Source organism: Harmonia axyridis, chromosome 3 (genome assembly GCF_914767665.1).
Source record: "Harmonia axyridis chromosome 3, icHarAxyr1.1, whole genome shotgun sequence".
NCBI classification, from domain to species: Eukaryota; Metazoa; Arthropoda; class Insecta; order Coleoptera; family Coccinellidae; genus Harmonia; species Harmonia axyridis.
This window is the reverse complement of record NC_059503.1, coordinates 62564086-62581709: the sequence shown is the minus strand read 5'-3', so window position 1 is coordinate 62581709 and position 17624 is coordinate 62564086. Positions and strand designations below refer to the sequence as shown.

At 36.5% G+C, this 17624-nt stretch overlaps 1 protein-coding gene across 2 annotated transcripts in view; it reads left to right on the top strand.

Moving 5' to 3' along the window:
* Positions 1-17624, top strand: part of LOC123676239 (unconventional myosin-XVIIIa) — a 136371-nt gene that overhangs the window by 107080 nt on the left and 11667 nt on the right. For both annotated transcript variants that reach the window (XM_045612023.1, XM_045612024.1), the window contains 2 exons: positions 2119-2208; positions 10627-10992. In XM_045612023.1, the coding sequence (XP_045467979.1) occupies positions 2119-2208; positions 10627-10992 (456 nt within the window). The remainder of the gene's footprint in view (positions 1-2118; positions 2209-10626; positions 10993-17624) is intronic.

Here is a 17624-nt window from a genome sequence, read left to right as displayed (position 1 = left end):
TCAAAAGTATGTTCTTATTATAGTAATTAAGATTGAATTGGTTTTTTGTGTATCCTATTAGGTAATCATATTATCGAAATTATCGAATTGATCAGATGTAACAGAGACAGGCAATTTCTAATGATTTTCTCCCACACGAGAAAGTGGATCTTCGATTTAAATTCCGGATTTGGGTTATGAGAGATTATCGATAGCGTTTTATTGGATCGAACCATCGGCATTGAAAAAATATGCAGCTTTCGATGTTTACTCATTCTTGGGTGATTATACCTTTCTATCAGAAAAAATATATTATGGTTTGATCTTGCCATCGATTAATCTTTCGAATCGTTTGAATTTACATTGCGGAATACATATACAGGGTGATTCCGGAGGAGACTGTCTGATTTTAGGAATAGTTTACACTAGTCAAGATAGTTTCGAAATAATGTATAGTTGGTGGCCTCAATTGAGACTCTACAGGGTGATTTTACCGATAAATGAGTTTTTTTATGAAATTCTGATTGTAGTACAATATGAATGAATAAATTCATTAATCCCGAATTTTTTTTTCAAAATACAGGGTTGTTATTGTGATAATTTCTGATTTATTGTGCAGGTTGAAAATACCCTGACGTTGCGTTTCCAGAACTTCTTTATCCGTTTCAGATTCAGATTTCGCTCCAAAGCAGTGAAAATATTTCCAACTAGGAAGTGAAGCTTTATCGTCCAAGGACCAGTCTAAATTTCTCCTAAAATCTGATGATTTTCTCCGGAATCACCTTGTCTGTATAGAATTTATGAAATCTGTTGGAACTAAAGGGTGTTTTTTTTTAGAGCTATAGAACTTCAAATTGCAATAAAACAACGATGGATTATTCGATTGACATGAATTTTATTTATCTGCAAGATAATCTTGTGGTATTACATTTCAAATATGATTTCTGGCATATGACCGCCACGGCTGGCTCGGATGTAGTCCAATCTGGACGTCCAATTTTCGATGACTTTTTCCAACATTTGTGGCCGTATATCGGCAATAACACGGCGAATGTTGTCTTCCAAATGGTCAAGGGTTTGTGGCTTCTCCGCATAGACCAATGACTTTACATATCCCCACAGAAAGTAGTCTAGCGGTGTTAAATCACAAGATCTTGGAGGCCAATTCACAGGTCCAAAACGTGAAATTGGGCGGTCACCAAATATGTCTTTCAATAAATCGATTGTGGCACGAGCTGTGTGACATGTTGCGCCGTTTTGTTGGAACCACAGCTCCTGGACATCATGATTGTTCAATTCAGGAATGGAAACATTAGTAATCTTGGCTCTATACCGATCACCATTGACTGTAACGTACTGGCCATCATCGTTTTTGAAGAAGTACGGACCAATGATTCCACCAGCCCATAAAGCGCACCAAACAGTCAGTTTTCCTGGATGTAACGGTGTTTCGACATACACTTGAGGATAAGCTTCACTCCAAATGCGGCAGTTTTGTTTGTTGACGTAGCCATTCAACCAGAAGTGCGCTTTATCGCTAAACAAAATAAAATGGACGTAGTGCGCGATACGTATTCCGCACAGAACCATTATTTTCGAAATAAAATTGCAAGCGTTGTTCAGTCGTGAGTCTAATCATGATGAATTGCCAAACCAAACTGAGAATAAATCACTTGACAGCTGTTGAATCGGCCGCCATCTTGAACAGTAATGCCAATTTGAAGTTATACACCTCGAAAAAAAACACCCGTTATATTATATAACTACATACATGCAGTTCTGGGTACAATTAGTGCATGTGTGACGAGCGCTCAAAAGTATTTTACTTCAGGCCATTGCTTTCCTCATTTGTTTGAATAAAATATGTGATTTTCCCAAATTAGGTATACTTCCCATATTTGGCGAAATAATGAAACGGTACCTCCATATCAGAATGATCATTAATTCATCAATTCTGTATGGTTAATACTTTCAATAGTTATGGCTTCAATAGTTCAATAGATATTTGTCATTCTAAAAATAGGTGGTAGAAACTCATTGTCCAATTTATTGAAATTTATAGTGAATAGGCAATAATTTTTTTTCTAATAATTGTTTGAATTTATTCACACAAATATATAATAGTTATTTATGTTTCAGGAGGAATTAGAGACACTCAGAGCCAAATATGATAAGATGGAACAGGAGAGAACACTTCTCAAACACGAGAACGATAAATTGGAGGCCAAGGTAATTTATCTTCATGTTTTTTTGTCATAAAATTCACGAATATAGTCATAAAAGTTCACCAGGCAATAATCTCATGTTTAACGATGACTTGCAGACGAGTGAAAACATGGGCCATATATTCAAGATGCAAGTTTCATATTCGTTGAAGAAATTTTAACGTACAAATATCTGAAAAAAACTTTTATTCTTCTTTCTCTAAAACCATACTCCATTCACTCCTTATAATTATTTCGATGTAGAGTGTGTTTTTTTAGAGCTATAGTACTTTAAATTGCAATAAAACAACGATGAATTATTCGATTGACATGAATTTTATTTATCCGCAAGATAATCTTGTGGCATTACATTTGGAATATGACTTCTGGCATATGACGGCCACGGCTGGCTCGGATGTAGTCCAATCTGGACGTCCAATTTTCGATGACTTTTTCCAACATTTGTGGCCGTATATCGGCAATAACACGGCGAATGTTGTTTTCCAAATGGTCAAGGGTTTGTGGCTTATCCGCATAGACCAATGACTTTACATAGCCCCACAGAAAGTAGTCTAGCGGTATTAAATCACAAGATCTTGGAGGCCAATTCACAGGTCCAAAACGTGAAATTAGGCGATCACCAAACGTGTCATAAATCGATTGTGGCACGAGCTGTGTGACATGTTACGCCGTCTTGTTGGAACCACAGCTCCTGGACATCATGGTTGTTCAATTCAGGAATGAAAAAGTTAGTAATCATGACCCTTCACCGATCACCATTAACTGTAACGTTCTGGCCATAATCGTTTTTTAAGAAGTACGGACTAATGATTCCACCAGCCCATAAAGCGCACCAAACAGTCAGTTTTTCTGGATGTAACGGTGTTTCGACATACACTTGAGGATTAGCTTCACGCCAAATGCGGCAGTTTTGTTTGTTGACTGAGCCATTCAACCAGAAGTGCGCTTCATCGCTAAACAAAATAAAATGGACGTAGTGCGCGATACGTATTCCGCACAGAACCATTATTTTCGAAATAAAATTGCACTATTTGCAAACGTTTTTCAGGCGTGAGTCTATTCATGATAAATTGCCAAACCAAACTGAGAATAAATCACTTAACAGCTGTTAAATCCGATGCCATCTTGAACAGTAATGCCATCTTAAAGTTATATACCTCGAAAAAAAAACACCCGTTATTAGGAAGGTCTGATTTCAAATCCCTTGGCTTCAATACAAAGAATACCGAAACTGATCCACAATATGCGAACACACTTTGTGAGTTGTCTACTGCTCTAGTGATGTATTTACTAGCATTTGGCTGCATGCTAACATGCGCCCGGGCTTGGGTTGAATAAAGATCCGTAAAATAATGTGAAGCTGAAATATTTTAAATACAACAAACCAAATGAAAGTCAAGCAAATTATTTTGGTCCAATAGTTTTATTTCTTTCTAATGAGATAAATGTTTGAACCAGAAAAAACAACTAGCACTCTTAAAAATATCGTTTAGATGTTACAAAACTTTCGACACATCGCTGGACTAAATGGGCCGCTCGAAACTCTAAATATACAGATATTATTCTCGCGACGAGCTCTAGATTCCCATCATTCGCAACGGACCATTTAATTTTCGTCCGCTCCTTGTACACGTTAAAAAATACACGCACTCGATATCGACTGCCAATTGGATCGAAAATACCGCGGCGTGAAAAGGGCGCCCGACTTTTTCAAAGGAGCCTTTTCCCAATTACGCAACGCCCACTTGTCGAAATAGTATATGGAATCTGCGACGAGGTCCTTTCTCTCTCCATTATGCAGCTAGCGTGAAAAAATCTCCTGGCCGGTTGCCCTGTTCCGCTGCACGTCTTATTTTAAGAATGAAAAATCGTGAAAACGAATCAATTTGTTTAGATGTGTGTTACGTCATTTGCGTAACGGACGCCGTTGTTTTGTATGCTTCGATGGATCGTTGGCAGAATCACGACATTCGAAAAAAAAAGATTAGCTGTTCATACAGGGTGTTCCTAAATTGGAGGTACAAACGAAAATGATAGATTTCTCGGATCATTTTGTTTTCGGGATATGGACTATTAAAGTTTGATTTTTTAAAGTCTTTTCTCATAGGACCTGCACTTCACAATGTACACTGCGCAAAAAAATGAACGCACATTCTGAAAATCTCAATTTTAATGAAAGTTAACTCTACATTGACTTTATAACTTATTTTTTATGTTCTCTCGGGAAGGTTTTGAACGAAACAAGACACATTAAATGGAAGAAAAATTCAGGATTTCACCGAATCTTATGTGAAAGAAGAGAAGCATTCATAGCTCCATTATCAACGACCACTAGGTCTGTGCGAGCAGTCAAAGATATTCCACCCCATACCATAATCGATCCTCCCCCGAAACCAGTAGTATTCAGGAAATTGCACTGAGCATATCTTTCATGTGGACGTCTATATACAAGGAAACGTCGATCACAATGGTAGAGGCAGAATCTAGGCTCATATGTGAAGAGAACTCTTTCCCAATCAGCCTCTTCCCAATGGATATGCTCTCTCGCAAAATCCAAACGCGCCCTTCGATGGGCTGGGGGAAGAGCTGGGTCTCTTGCCGCGACACGAATCCTTAAATCATATTCTCTGAAGCGATTTCTTATTGTCTGAGGGCTAATTTGCACCCCATGAGTTTGCTCAAGCTGATTTTGAAGGAGGCGAGCGGTTGCAAACCGTTGTCTCAACGAAGAAACTCTCAAGAAACGTTCTTGAATGGCAATTGTTACCCGTGGTCTCCCTGTCCTGGTCTTCGGACATTCATACCTGTCTCCCTGAATCGCTGCAACATTCTGGACACACTTGTATGGGAAACCCCAAACCTTTCTGCAATTCTTGTCTATGTCCACCCTTCTTCTCGCAAAACTACCGCTTGGGCACATTCCTCTTGGGTCAAATTGCGTGTTTCGCGTTGCATAGCGATCGAGTGTAGAAAATCAAACGAAAGAAAAACTATTGATCACTAGAATTGATCGAGAACAACTGATTTCAGAATGGAGCCAATACATTCAAAATCTGATAATCTCATCTTTTTTTATTCCTGCTGGGAAAAAACATCTGTATTGAAGAACAACGTTGAAAGTGGATAACATATGCATGCATAATTCTGATAAAAATAATTATCATTGAGAACACCTTCATTTTAGATTTCCATAATGTGCGTTAATTGTTTTGCGCAGTGTATTTAACTTTAGTTTGGCATAGATATATTAACTATTCCAATTCAAAATTTTCAACATGTGATTTCTGGAACAATGGTCGTATCTTTTCTCTAGAACCTATTATGTACTTTGTTCCAGTACAGTTTCTGGTTCTTGTAGTTTTGTCGTGTCTGCTACCGATTCCGAGAAAAAAAAATTCAAAGAATTTATTTATTCATTTAATAATATCATGCCTTAAAGTTCATATAACCCTCAGAAAAATACAAATTATTTCAAAAATCCAGTTAGTGAGCTGTGATGAATAAATTAATTGAATATTTAATACTTATTTATCCAATGTGCAGTAACGATTGATAAAAATTCGATAAACTGGTATAATCATCTCGAAAACAAAGCGTTTCGGACCCATGTTCATTGGAATTTTTTCTCAAAATTATTCAAGATATCTCTTCCATTCCCTTGTACCTCCAATTTAGGTATATCTTCCTTAAATGCTAAGACCACTACAAATTTTACAGAATTTTTTGTTAACCCGGACCTGGATTTTCAAGGTGGTTAATCATATTGATGATACGTTTGGGCTCTCAATTAGAAATATATTTGCCAAACATGAAGAAAATATACCGAGTTCTTCGTTTGATATGGCCTCAGAAAGAAGAGGGGCAAAATTCATAAAACACCCTGTATCTCGGCTACGAAGACAGTAAGACCCAATAAATGGGGTATCTCCAGAACCGCCTTGGTGCCACCTATGCACCTGTGAAGTATTTCCGTTTCCCAATGAAACACCCTGTATTATATTTATCTTCGCTTCGGAAAACAAAATTCAAATGCAAATTTAAGATTCCTCTTGTAAAGAAGCCAAAAACAGTAAACACTCTGAATGCGTTTAAGAGATAGTTGTGCCAAAGTAGCGACAAAATGAATTTTATTTTTTGTCTCTGATTCCTTCAACAGGCCTCCGAGAATGAGAAAATATATTTAAAAATTGTAACAATAGAAATAGAAATTTTGTATTCATTGTATTCGAAAATGTTTACTTAATATATAATAATAATAAATTTGACACCTGGAAAAGTAATTGAAGTGTGTACATTGTTAGGTTCTTGGTTGTTGATAATATCATTTTTGTAGCTTTTTGTAAATTTCACTTATCTCTGTTTTTTTTCTCTTTCTCTTCAGTTGTATTATGGATAATTTTCAGTTAGAGTTTATAGGTTCAATGTACCTCAACTCTGTAATTTTGTTTAATAATAAAAATAATAATAATTTTGTGGCATTCATCACGTGTGTGTCTAACAAGAAAATTTCTTCGAATAAAACTATGTTCTTAGTATTGTACACAGAGCACTGCCATAGGTACTTCAATTGCTTTCCCGGGGTAGAGAAGCCCTTTCGACTTTACTCAACGAACTCGTGATCAAATTCAGTCCGAAAATACATGGACAATCGAAGGAGCATTCCATTTTTTTCTCCCTCCAATGCGCTCGGAATAGGTTCGGGACGTGAAGCAACGTGCAACAGGCTTTCTTGCGGATCTATCAACTAATAGCAATCGGATAATCGCATAGGAAACGGATCTAAATATACATACGCTCCCGAAAACCCACTCGGCGGTTTCGTTACTGGACGCGTCAGTCGAACGCCACTGGTGTGACCAAACGCGAGTTGTGTGGCGAATTGATCCCACGATAAAACCGTTGCAGATAGGTCGGGTACAGTGTCTCCAAGGGTGTGCAAGATATTACTGAAGTTGTTCAATCTCGAGATGTGGTCTAGAAATTGAGCCTTCGAATATGTTATCAGAGTACTCGTTGGGAAGAGGAATCCCGAATTCCTCCAGAGAGGAATCACCAAGGATCCTACCGCGTAGGAGTTTTTCCCCTTCGAACTACCCCTCGGTTAATTATAGCAGAAACTACAATCTGGACACCTACCCAATCTCGAATGCTGCCTCCAGCTCCGCCCTTTATCCAGAAAAACTTCCTCCAAGAGTTCCCCAAGACCTCAGAAGACCGAAGAGACCGTACTCTCAGACGTCCTCGGACGACAGATACGGATTCACCCCAAAATCGATGAGTAAACTCAGGGTGATCGGTAGAGAATCTAGAGAACGCTCCGAAAGCTTAGAACCCAGAAGGTACTACCCCCAAAACAGCGCTGCTGATTACGATCTGAGCGATTTGGATGATAAGGATGATTCCTCCATAGTCCTCGATGCGAACCTTTCCTTCGTGTTAGGTTGCAGGACCGCGGTGAGGCAGAAGGTTAAGCCTATACCGGCCTACGAGGCTGACGGTACCGCGAACAACGCCCTCTCCAGCAAGATTAAGAATTTTCTGAAGAGAACGGATCACGTGATGGATGAATGGAGGAGGGCAGGTAGTAAGAAGAGGTACGGGAGGTCCAAAAGGGAAATGGAAGAGGAAAGGGAGGCGCTGTCCAAGTCTAGAAGCGAGAGGAACATCATGATCAAGAGCCTTAAGATCTATAGCAGGTCTAGCAGCTTGGCTAGGTCTAGTTCTAGAATCAGCAACGATGATACTGCTACCGAATGTGGTGATGCAACGTACGCTGAAGTTGACGAGGTAGAAATGATTGCACTGTATAAAACTTAATTATTCAATTGTCAATCTAAGTTGCATGTCAAAAGTTTTGCTTCAGAGGTACCGGGTTTTCCACCATAATTTGACCCCCCCTTTAACTTTGTTACTAGAAGAGATACGAAAAAAAGTTTTCTACAAAAGTTTCACGAAATCGACTAGTGTTCTTAAAATGATTTCACAAGACGAAATATATACAGAGAGGACAACATATTGATAGCAACATTTTTTCGAATGGAACACCCTGTATATTTTTCCATATTTGACTAGCTCTTTTTCCCCTGATTTCGAATATATAACATATGTTTGGTCTATCTCTCATATTCTGAGTACCACAGAGTTTCAAATTTTAAGAACCACCTAAGTAGGTTATCAGTTTTCTAGTGGAAGGCTGCGATAATTCAAAATGCCCTTTTTTGAGTTATATCTTTTGACATACGTTTGTCATTGAATGAAACTATTCATCGAATATGCACTACACAGAAGCGGAAAAATTTGAAATATTTTCACTTAATGTGAATAACAATAAAAATAAGAAAGCTACAAGGAGAGAATATATGGAGTTGCATCCAAATGATCCAATTCCAATTCATTGTGAAAAACGTATGTCATATCGTTGCCATAGAGTTAACTCAAAAAAGGGCATTTTGAGTTATCGCAGCCTTCCACTTGAAAAATGATTACTGAGCATGCCAGGTGGTTCTAAAAATTTTAAACTCTGTGGTACTCAGAATAAGACAGATAGACCAAACATATGTTATATATTCGAAATCAGGGGAAAAAGAGCTAGTCAAATATGGGAAAATATACAGGGTGTTCCATTTGAAAAAATGAAGTTGCTATCAATATGTTGCCCACTCTGTATATATTTCATTTTGTAAAATCATTTTAAAAAACACTAGTTGATTTCATGAAACTTTTGTAGGAAACATTTTTTTGTACCTCTTTTAGTAACAAAGTTAAGGGGGGGTCAAATTATGGTGAAAAACTCGGTACATATTTATGGATAATTCCGAAATACGTCAAATATAAATTCTGAATTCTTATTCTTCCTCGTAAAAATGAGAATCCTACCTTCAACCCCCTTCGAAACACAGGTACAACCCCCAATTTTTCAAATAGAAAGTATGAGCTTGTGAAATATCGCTTTCTTGTTTCTTGCAAAAATCAAAGAGGAAAAAAAATCAGCGAAATTTGGTAAAATATCAAAAAGTAAAATGTAATACAAAATGCAAAAAAATTATGAATGCACACTTTAAACATTAATAATTTTTTGCTTTATTTTGTATTACATTTTACTTTTTGATATGGTATCAAATTTCGCTGATTTACTTTTTCTATTTTGATATTTAAAATAAACATAAAAACGATAACATTTCTGAATAAATAATGAGTCGGCCTTTTAAACGATGTGTCACAATCCCATATCTCCCGATTGAAAATTTTGGTGAAGAATGACAATTTAAAATTTAAATTTGACGTGTGATTTTTTTCTAAATATATATCGGGTGTCCCAACTTCGTTGTCTAGTGAGAGGATCTCAGAACCCATTTAAATTGGAAAATAGCGTGAAATGAAAAGTTCTCATAACTCCTTTAGTATTAACGCTATTAACATGAAACAAAAACATCCTAAAGGCACTTTTTTCAGTAGAATTCAATGGTGTAATAATTTATCGTTTATTGTCATTAGTTTTGAAGTTATAATACCAACTTGTGTTTTTTAAGGTGTAAATCGTAACAATTTCTATAACGAATAAAATTCCTTTATTTTTTCCCTTTTCAAAAATATTTAACATTATATATTAATATCTTATCAAACTATAAAAATCATCAGAAGTATCAGTTTCACACAGCGAATCAATGTTATGCCTATCTATAAAAATCTTGATATCTCCAAAGCTGAAAGAGCAATAAAGTTGGAAAATTAAAAAATCTATAAACTTTAACGCTCTGTTATCGTTATTTTTCGACTTCAAAAATACGCCCCTGATATTTTGACGCTTAAGAGTACACACCTCCTTTCTAACTGAATTTTTCATATTATATGTATATTCATTTCGATTATATGCGGAAATCGCTTGATAGATTCTTTCAATTTTTGGAAGACAAATTTTTTCCTCAAAAAATGTGTAGTTTTTGTTTAATATCATTTTGAAGATTGAAAGGTATTTCAATCGAATCTTTTATATGTATTTCAGTGATGAATTTCAAAATTTTTGGAATTTTTACATTCTGATACATACAATCTGGTTCAGTTTTTCAAATATAAATTATACGTTCTCGTGTGTCAAATTTTACCGAATGAGATTAAATCACAATTGTTTTGAAGCAGTTAGTGATTCGATGATAATGGAAAAATTTTGAAGTTCATCATTGGAATAATTGAGATACGATTGAAAAACCTTTCAATTTCAATGTAAAATAAAACAAAAACTATAAAAAAAATCGAAAAAATTGATCAAGCGATTTCCACACAGGGTAATAATGAATTTGCGCTGAAAATCGCTATTTATACACCCTTAATTTAGATGAACTCGGTTTAATTTAAAAGTACATATATCGATCACCGCGAAAACATATTTGTTGACTATTGACTAATCTAATCTCTTCGATTCCAGATGAGCGACATGGCCGCAGATCTGGCCGAAGAACAGTCGGCGGCGACGTTGGCCACGGAGAGGCTGGAGGCCGAGACCGGCGAACGTTTGAGGCTCGAACGAGAGCTGTCCGAGATCGCGTCGAAGAACAAGGAGCTGAACAGGACCAGCGAGAGGCTCGAGATGGAACTGCTCTACGCCAGATCCGATCTGAACGGCATCTCCGAGGAGGACGACGAGGAGAACGACGCCGAGGGTGGCGGCGTCTACAAACAGCGGTACGAGAGAGTTTTCAGGGAACTGGAATTCACCAAGAGGCGGTTGAGGCAGCAACACGAGGACGATCTCGAGCAGTTGGTGGGTTTGAAAAAACAACTCGAGAAAAAGGTTAGTTTTTTCGGATCAACGTAATCATTTTTTTCTTTTTTGTCTTTATATGAATTTGTTGTATCATAACAATCTTCAGGTGGGTACCATTCAATTCAGTTGAAGTTTTGATCTTGAAATTGTATAAAATATAAAGATCATATAGTAGGACAAAGGCAGTTTCGCAAATTCAGGTCGAAATCGCATTTCATAATAGAGAGTCTTTACAAGTCATTATATCATCACAGTTGCCTCTGAATTATTGTTTGTCCCTAGCTACAGATTGAAAATTCATTAGTTAGTTCTTATGTCAACAGAGAAAGTGAGGTTATGCTTTTGATGCATTGAGGAAATACATTCTGAAAGCGAATGTATAAATATACAGGGTGTCCCGTAAAGACCACGTCAAACCGAGGGAGAATGTAGATCAAAGGATAACCCACCTGCTATGACAAAATTCCCATTATAAAAGTCTTACCGTTTTCGAGGTTTTTTTTTTTTTTTTTTTTTTTGAAAAAATAAATTTTTGCCCCTTTCAATAGTTTTGCCTTTACGGTTGGTACAATTTTACATCTTTCTGGTTAATTTTTTCAGTAAAATATTGCTGAATAATGATTTTAACGTTTACATTAAAAACATCCTCCGAAAATTTTAAAGGGGGACTATGAAAAATATTTATATTGGAAATTTTTGTAGTGGATTAGTTTGTTCATGAAGTTTAGCCCATCGTAGTGGAAAAAAAAATGTACCGAGCTACTGCTGCACATTACACTAATAAATTGTTTATTTTATAGTGATTTCAAAAAGGTATCACACAAGTAATTTGTTATTCGAAGAAAAAAGATATGACTGTTTTTATCCAAATGGGTACGTTTCTGACAAAATCAAGTTTATCAATTCTGTTAAGAAATCTTCGATGCTGCATTACTTAGTGAACAATGGCAATTTTTTACGTGCGAAAATATCACTCGCATAATTATTCACCTCAACGAAATTCAATTTTGCCGGCAAATTTTGGAAAACATCATGTAGATCCAGATTTTTTCAATAAGATCATTTGGAGCGACCAGGCTTCCTGTACCAAGGATGGGTAAACAATTGCCGTTGTTCACTAAGGAATGCAACATCGAAGATTTCTTAACAGAATTGACAAATTTGATTTTGTCAGAAACGTACCCATTTGGATAAAAACAGCCATATCTTTTTTTTTTGAATAGCAAATGACTTGTGTGATACCTCTTTGAAATCACTATAAAATAGACAATTTATTAGTGTTTGTGCAGCAGTAGTTCGGTACATTTTGGTTTCACTACGATGGGCTAAACTTCATAAACAAAATAATTCACTACCAAAATTTCCAATAAAAATATTTCTCATAGCCCCCCTTTAAAATGTTCGGAGGATGTTTTCAATGTAAACGTTAAAATCATTCTTCAGCAATATTTAACTGAAAAAATTAACCAAAAAGGTGTAAAATTGTACCAACTGTAAGGACAGAACTATTGAAAGGGGCAAAAATTCATTATTTTCCAAAAAAAAAAAACTCGAAAACGGTAAGACTTTTATAATATATTGTCATAGCAGGTGGGTTATCCTTTGATCTTCATTCTTCTTCGGTTTGACGTGGTCTTTACGGGACACCCTGTATAAAGATCATATAGTAGGACAAAGGCAGTTTCGCAATTTTAGGTCGAAATCGCATTTCATAATAGAGAGTCCTTACAAGTCATCATATCATCACAGTTGCCTCTGAATTTTTGTTTGTCCCTCGCTACAGATTGAAAATTCATTATTATTCGTTAGTTCTTATGTCAACAGGGAGAGTGAGGTTATGCTTTTGATGCATTGAGGAAATACATTCTAAAAACGAATGTATAAATATATATGTATAAATAAATACATTTTGCGCTTTTCAAAGCTAACTGCGTTATTTACGATTACTCATAAAGAACCGGAATCGAGGATTCAGGATGAGAAATATTGTTTTCTGATGGTCTATCTATTCGATAAAACTTGTTCAGTTGTAAGATATAACAGATCATAGAAATTAATTACCGTTTTAAGGATATGAAGGAAAGTTGGTGTTTTTTAAATGACTTTTAAATGACTGATTACAATTAAACAATAGATACAGAATTAATTGAATCTCGAAATAAATGGAAAATATTAATATGAAGGGTGTTTTTTTTAGAGCTATAGAACTTTAGATTGCAATAAAACAACGGTGGATTATTCGATTGACATGAATTTTATTTATCCGCAAGATAATCTTGTGGCATTACATTTTAAATATGATTTCTGGCATATGACCGCCACGGCTGGCTCGGATGTTGTCCAATCTGGACGACCAATTTTCGATGACTTTTTCTAACATTTGAGGCCGTATATCGGCAATAACACGGCGAATGTTGTCTTCCAAATGGTCAAGGGTTTGTGGCTTATCCGCATAGACCAATGACTTTACATAGCCCCACAGAAAGTAGTCTAGCGGTGTTGAATCACAAGATCTTGGAGGCCAATTCACAGGTCCAAAACGTGAAATTAAGCGGTCACCAAACGTGTCTTTCAATAAATCGATTGTGGCACGAGCTGTGTGACATGTTGCGCCGTCTTGTTGGAACCACAGCTCCTGGATATTATGGTTGTTCAATTCAGGAATGAAAAAGTTAGTAACCATGGCTCCATACCGATCACCATTGACTGTAACGTTCTGGCCATCATCGTTTTTGAAGAAGTACGGACCAATGATTCCATCAGCCCATAAAGCGCACCAAACAGTCAGTTTTTCTGGATGTAACGGTGTTTCGACATACACTTGAGGATGAGCTTCACTCCAAATGCGGCAGTTCCGTTTGTTGACGTAGCCATTCAACCAGAAGTGCGCTTCATCGCTAATGGACGTAGTGCGCGATACGTATTCCGCACAGAACCATTATTTTCGAAATAAAATTGCACTATTTGCAAGCGTTGTTCAGGCGTGAGTCTATTCATGATGAATTGCCAAACCAAACTGAGAATAAATCACTTGACACCTGTTAAATCGGTCGCCATCTTGAATAGAAATGCCAACTTAAAGTTATATACCTCGAAAAAAAAACACCCTATAGTTCTCGGGATGCATTCAGTGAGCATTGATTTTGGGACACCCATCTACATCTACTGTGTAGATTGGACCTTCCTTTTTTCATAATGGATAGTTTAGGTAGATGAATCCAGTTAATGTCGATATTATTATATTATATCATTCCTATATCATATATTGTAGAATACAGACGTGAACTATTGTGCTCCTCGAGTTCTTTTATTTCCCTGGTATTGTTCTTACTTTAGTGTGTGAGCAGGTAAAGAATTAGTTATCTTTTGATTCTGTTTACATTTCCAATCCGAATAACCGAGTTTTGTTGATTCCTTAGGATAATTTTCCTCAGTTGTTTTTCTTTTATTTTTGTTTACATTCGCCGATTGTCAGCGTGTGTGAGGCGGTTCATTCAGCGCAGCGCTCCGAGCGCAACGCTAGGCTTGACCGACGGTTCCTACACGGTGTGTTACGGTGATCCTTGATCCATTCTATCTCACTTTCCCTCCGTGGCCCTCCAACGTCTGTGTAAGACTTTCTTATAGGCCCAAGAAAGTGAAGAGTCCTATTTGTATCCTCCTTTCTCATATCACGGTCGATAAATATAAATATCAGTTAAGGTGATTGCACCCGCAGAGTTCCAATAAAATGAATAATGATGAAGTGGAAATAACCACCAAACAAATTTATGAGGAGATCGTGAAAAGCAGGAATGAATTGAGAGGCTCCATTGAGGCTAGTGAGGTGCGGGTACTACTGAAAATCGAATCCCTGAACAGCAGGATAAGAACTTTGGAAAAAGAAAATCGTCAACTGAAAAATAAAGTAGAAATTTTAGATAGAGAGAGTAGAAGGAATAATCTGGTAATTTTCGGACTAAATAGTGTTCCCAGAGAAGTATCTGTTGATTTTATCAGCAGCCAAATAAAACAATTGCTGGATGTGCAACTGGACGAATCCAACATCAATAACCTATACAAACTAGGAAATGCTGAAAATAGCCCGATTAAACTTGAATTGGTGTCTATGTTGAAAAAACGGGAAATCCTGCTAAACTGCCGTAAATTGAAGGGATCAAAAATCTACATAGCCAACGACCTTACTGAGGAACAGAGGGGTGAATATAAGATTTTGAGAGAGCACCTCAGTCGGGCAAGAGAGGATACTGAAAACAGCTGCTATATTAAAGGAAACAAATTATATGTTAATAAAGTCGCATATACTGTTGAGGATCTAAAGTACGAGACGGAACCAGAACCAAGAAGTTATAGTTCGCCACCTACTCCCAATATAACATCCAAACCAGCATCGAATCAAGAAGAAAACACCAAAGCACCTACCTTAGAGCAAATTCAAACAAACACTGGAGAGGGGCAAACAAATCAACTTGTAGAAAGGCAAAAACCATCGAGCCTACAGCAACATTCTAACACCCCAAAAACAGGTACCATAAGGAAAACCACTAAACCAGCTATTGCGCCATTAACCAAGGAAACAGTTCGAGATAGACTTAGATCAAATAAGTAGATGGTAATGGTTTAGCTCAGCTCAATATTCTTTCACCGTTTTGTTGCTCATACGCTGATTATCTTTAGTTGGGCTGAAGGATTTGAGGGTGGGTACGTTTCAATTGTTTAATTGTTTGTTTATTGTCTTTTTTCGTTTAATGCCTACATAAAAGGTTTCATCTTCATACGTGCTCTCATAAACTTAAATCGATGGATCCTTTCATAAGAGATGTCAATTTCTCAAAAATGGATACTTTAGAAGTTGACAACGCTGTACAGTTCAATCAAGTAATGTGTAATACAGAACACAAGACAATGTTTAAAATTCTTCACCAGAATATTAGAAGTATTTCAAAAAATATTGATGAAATGGATGTATATCTCGGTCAAATCAACACGCATTTTGAGTGTATAGTTTTGACTGAAACGTTTCAAATAAGCGATCCAGGATTGTTCTGCAGGAGTGGATATGATTTAATTTATAGTAATGGCGGAATTAACAAAAACGATGGTGTTATTGTATTCCTGCTGAACAGTCTTAAATATAAATCGAATATAGTGTCTTTGGGGGTGTGGAGTGTTGTCGAGATAGAGATAAAGATGTCAAAAAATGAGAATGTCCTCATAACAGCTGTATACAGACCCCCATCAACTTCCTTGGAATCATTCGTCCAGAGCTGGTCAGGATACCTAGAAAAAATAAAAAATAATGAATTCCAGCATCACATTTTGATAGGTGACTTTAATATTGACATACTGGTGGAAGATCAGGAAATATCTAGCGATTATCTAAATGTACTATCTGAATATAACTACGTCTCAATGATAAACAAAGCTACAAGGGTACAAAATAATTCATCAAGTTGTTTAGATCATATTTTTTTGAGAACAGAGTCAGAGTACGTTAGAGAAGAGAGCTTACCAGTTATAATTAAATCAGGCATCACCGATCATTTTATTACATTATTGGTGATGGTTTTCAAAGTAACGGGAAAAAAGCAAAGCGTTGCTTATAAGAAATACATAGATTATCATAAATTGAAATCGGAACTGGGAGAAACTAACTGGTCAATTATATGTGATGAAACAAGGATTGAAGATGCGATGGAAGCTTTCACCGAAAAATTGATTGGTACAGTCGGAAAACACACTAGGATGATAAAAATTAAGAGGAAATCAATCAAGAGGAAAGTTTGGATAACAGATGGCTTGGTGAAATCCATTAATACCAAAGAAGAACTGTATAAAAAATATATTAAAAATCCTGAACTAAACAAAAGAGAATATGTAACATATAAAAATCAGTTGACCAGGCTGATAGAAATTACAAAAAAAAACTACTATGTCAGAAGTATAGAAAAAAATAGAAGTAACACGAAAGCACTATGGAACACTGTGGAAACTCTACACAACCCCCCCCGAAAACAAGAGATATCAAAAATTGAATCAAAAAATAACATTTTAGTCGAAGATGAACAGGAGATGACTGAAATCTTTAACAACTATTTCATAAATGTGGGGAAAACACTAGCAGAAAATATAGCCCCCTCACTTGAGGCCACACCTGAGGGAGAACCAGTCCCAAACTCGTTTTTCCTGACACCCACTACGGAACAAGAAATCAGGACAACGATTGATTCACTAAAAAATGGGAAAGCACCCGGATACGATTCGATCACCGCCGAAATGCTCAAGGAAATATCAGAAGAAATTTCAATCCCCTTGGCACATCTGATAAATAGAATATTCTCTACTGGATTTTGTCCTTCACAATTCAAAATGAGCATTGTAAAGCCCCTCTTTAAAAAAGGAGAGAGGACAAAACCGGAAAATTATAGACCCGTGTCACTCATAACGAATATAACAAAAATTTTTGAAAAAATAATCAAAGGTCGAATGACACAATATCTAGATAAATATCAGATGATCTCGGATAGGCAATATGGCTTTAGACGGGGGAAGTCTACCCAGGATGCAATCGCGAATGTGACATCAAGAATATACGAAGGTATGGAAGACGGTTTGATGACAATTGGTATATTCCTCGATCTCTCCAGGGCGTTCGATAC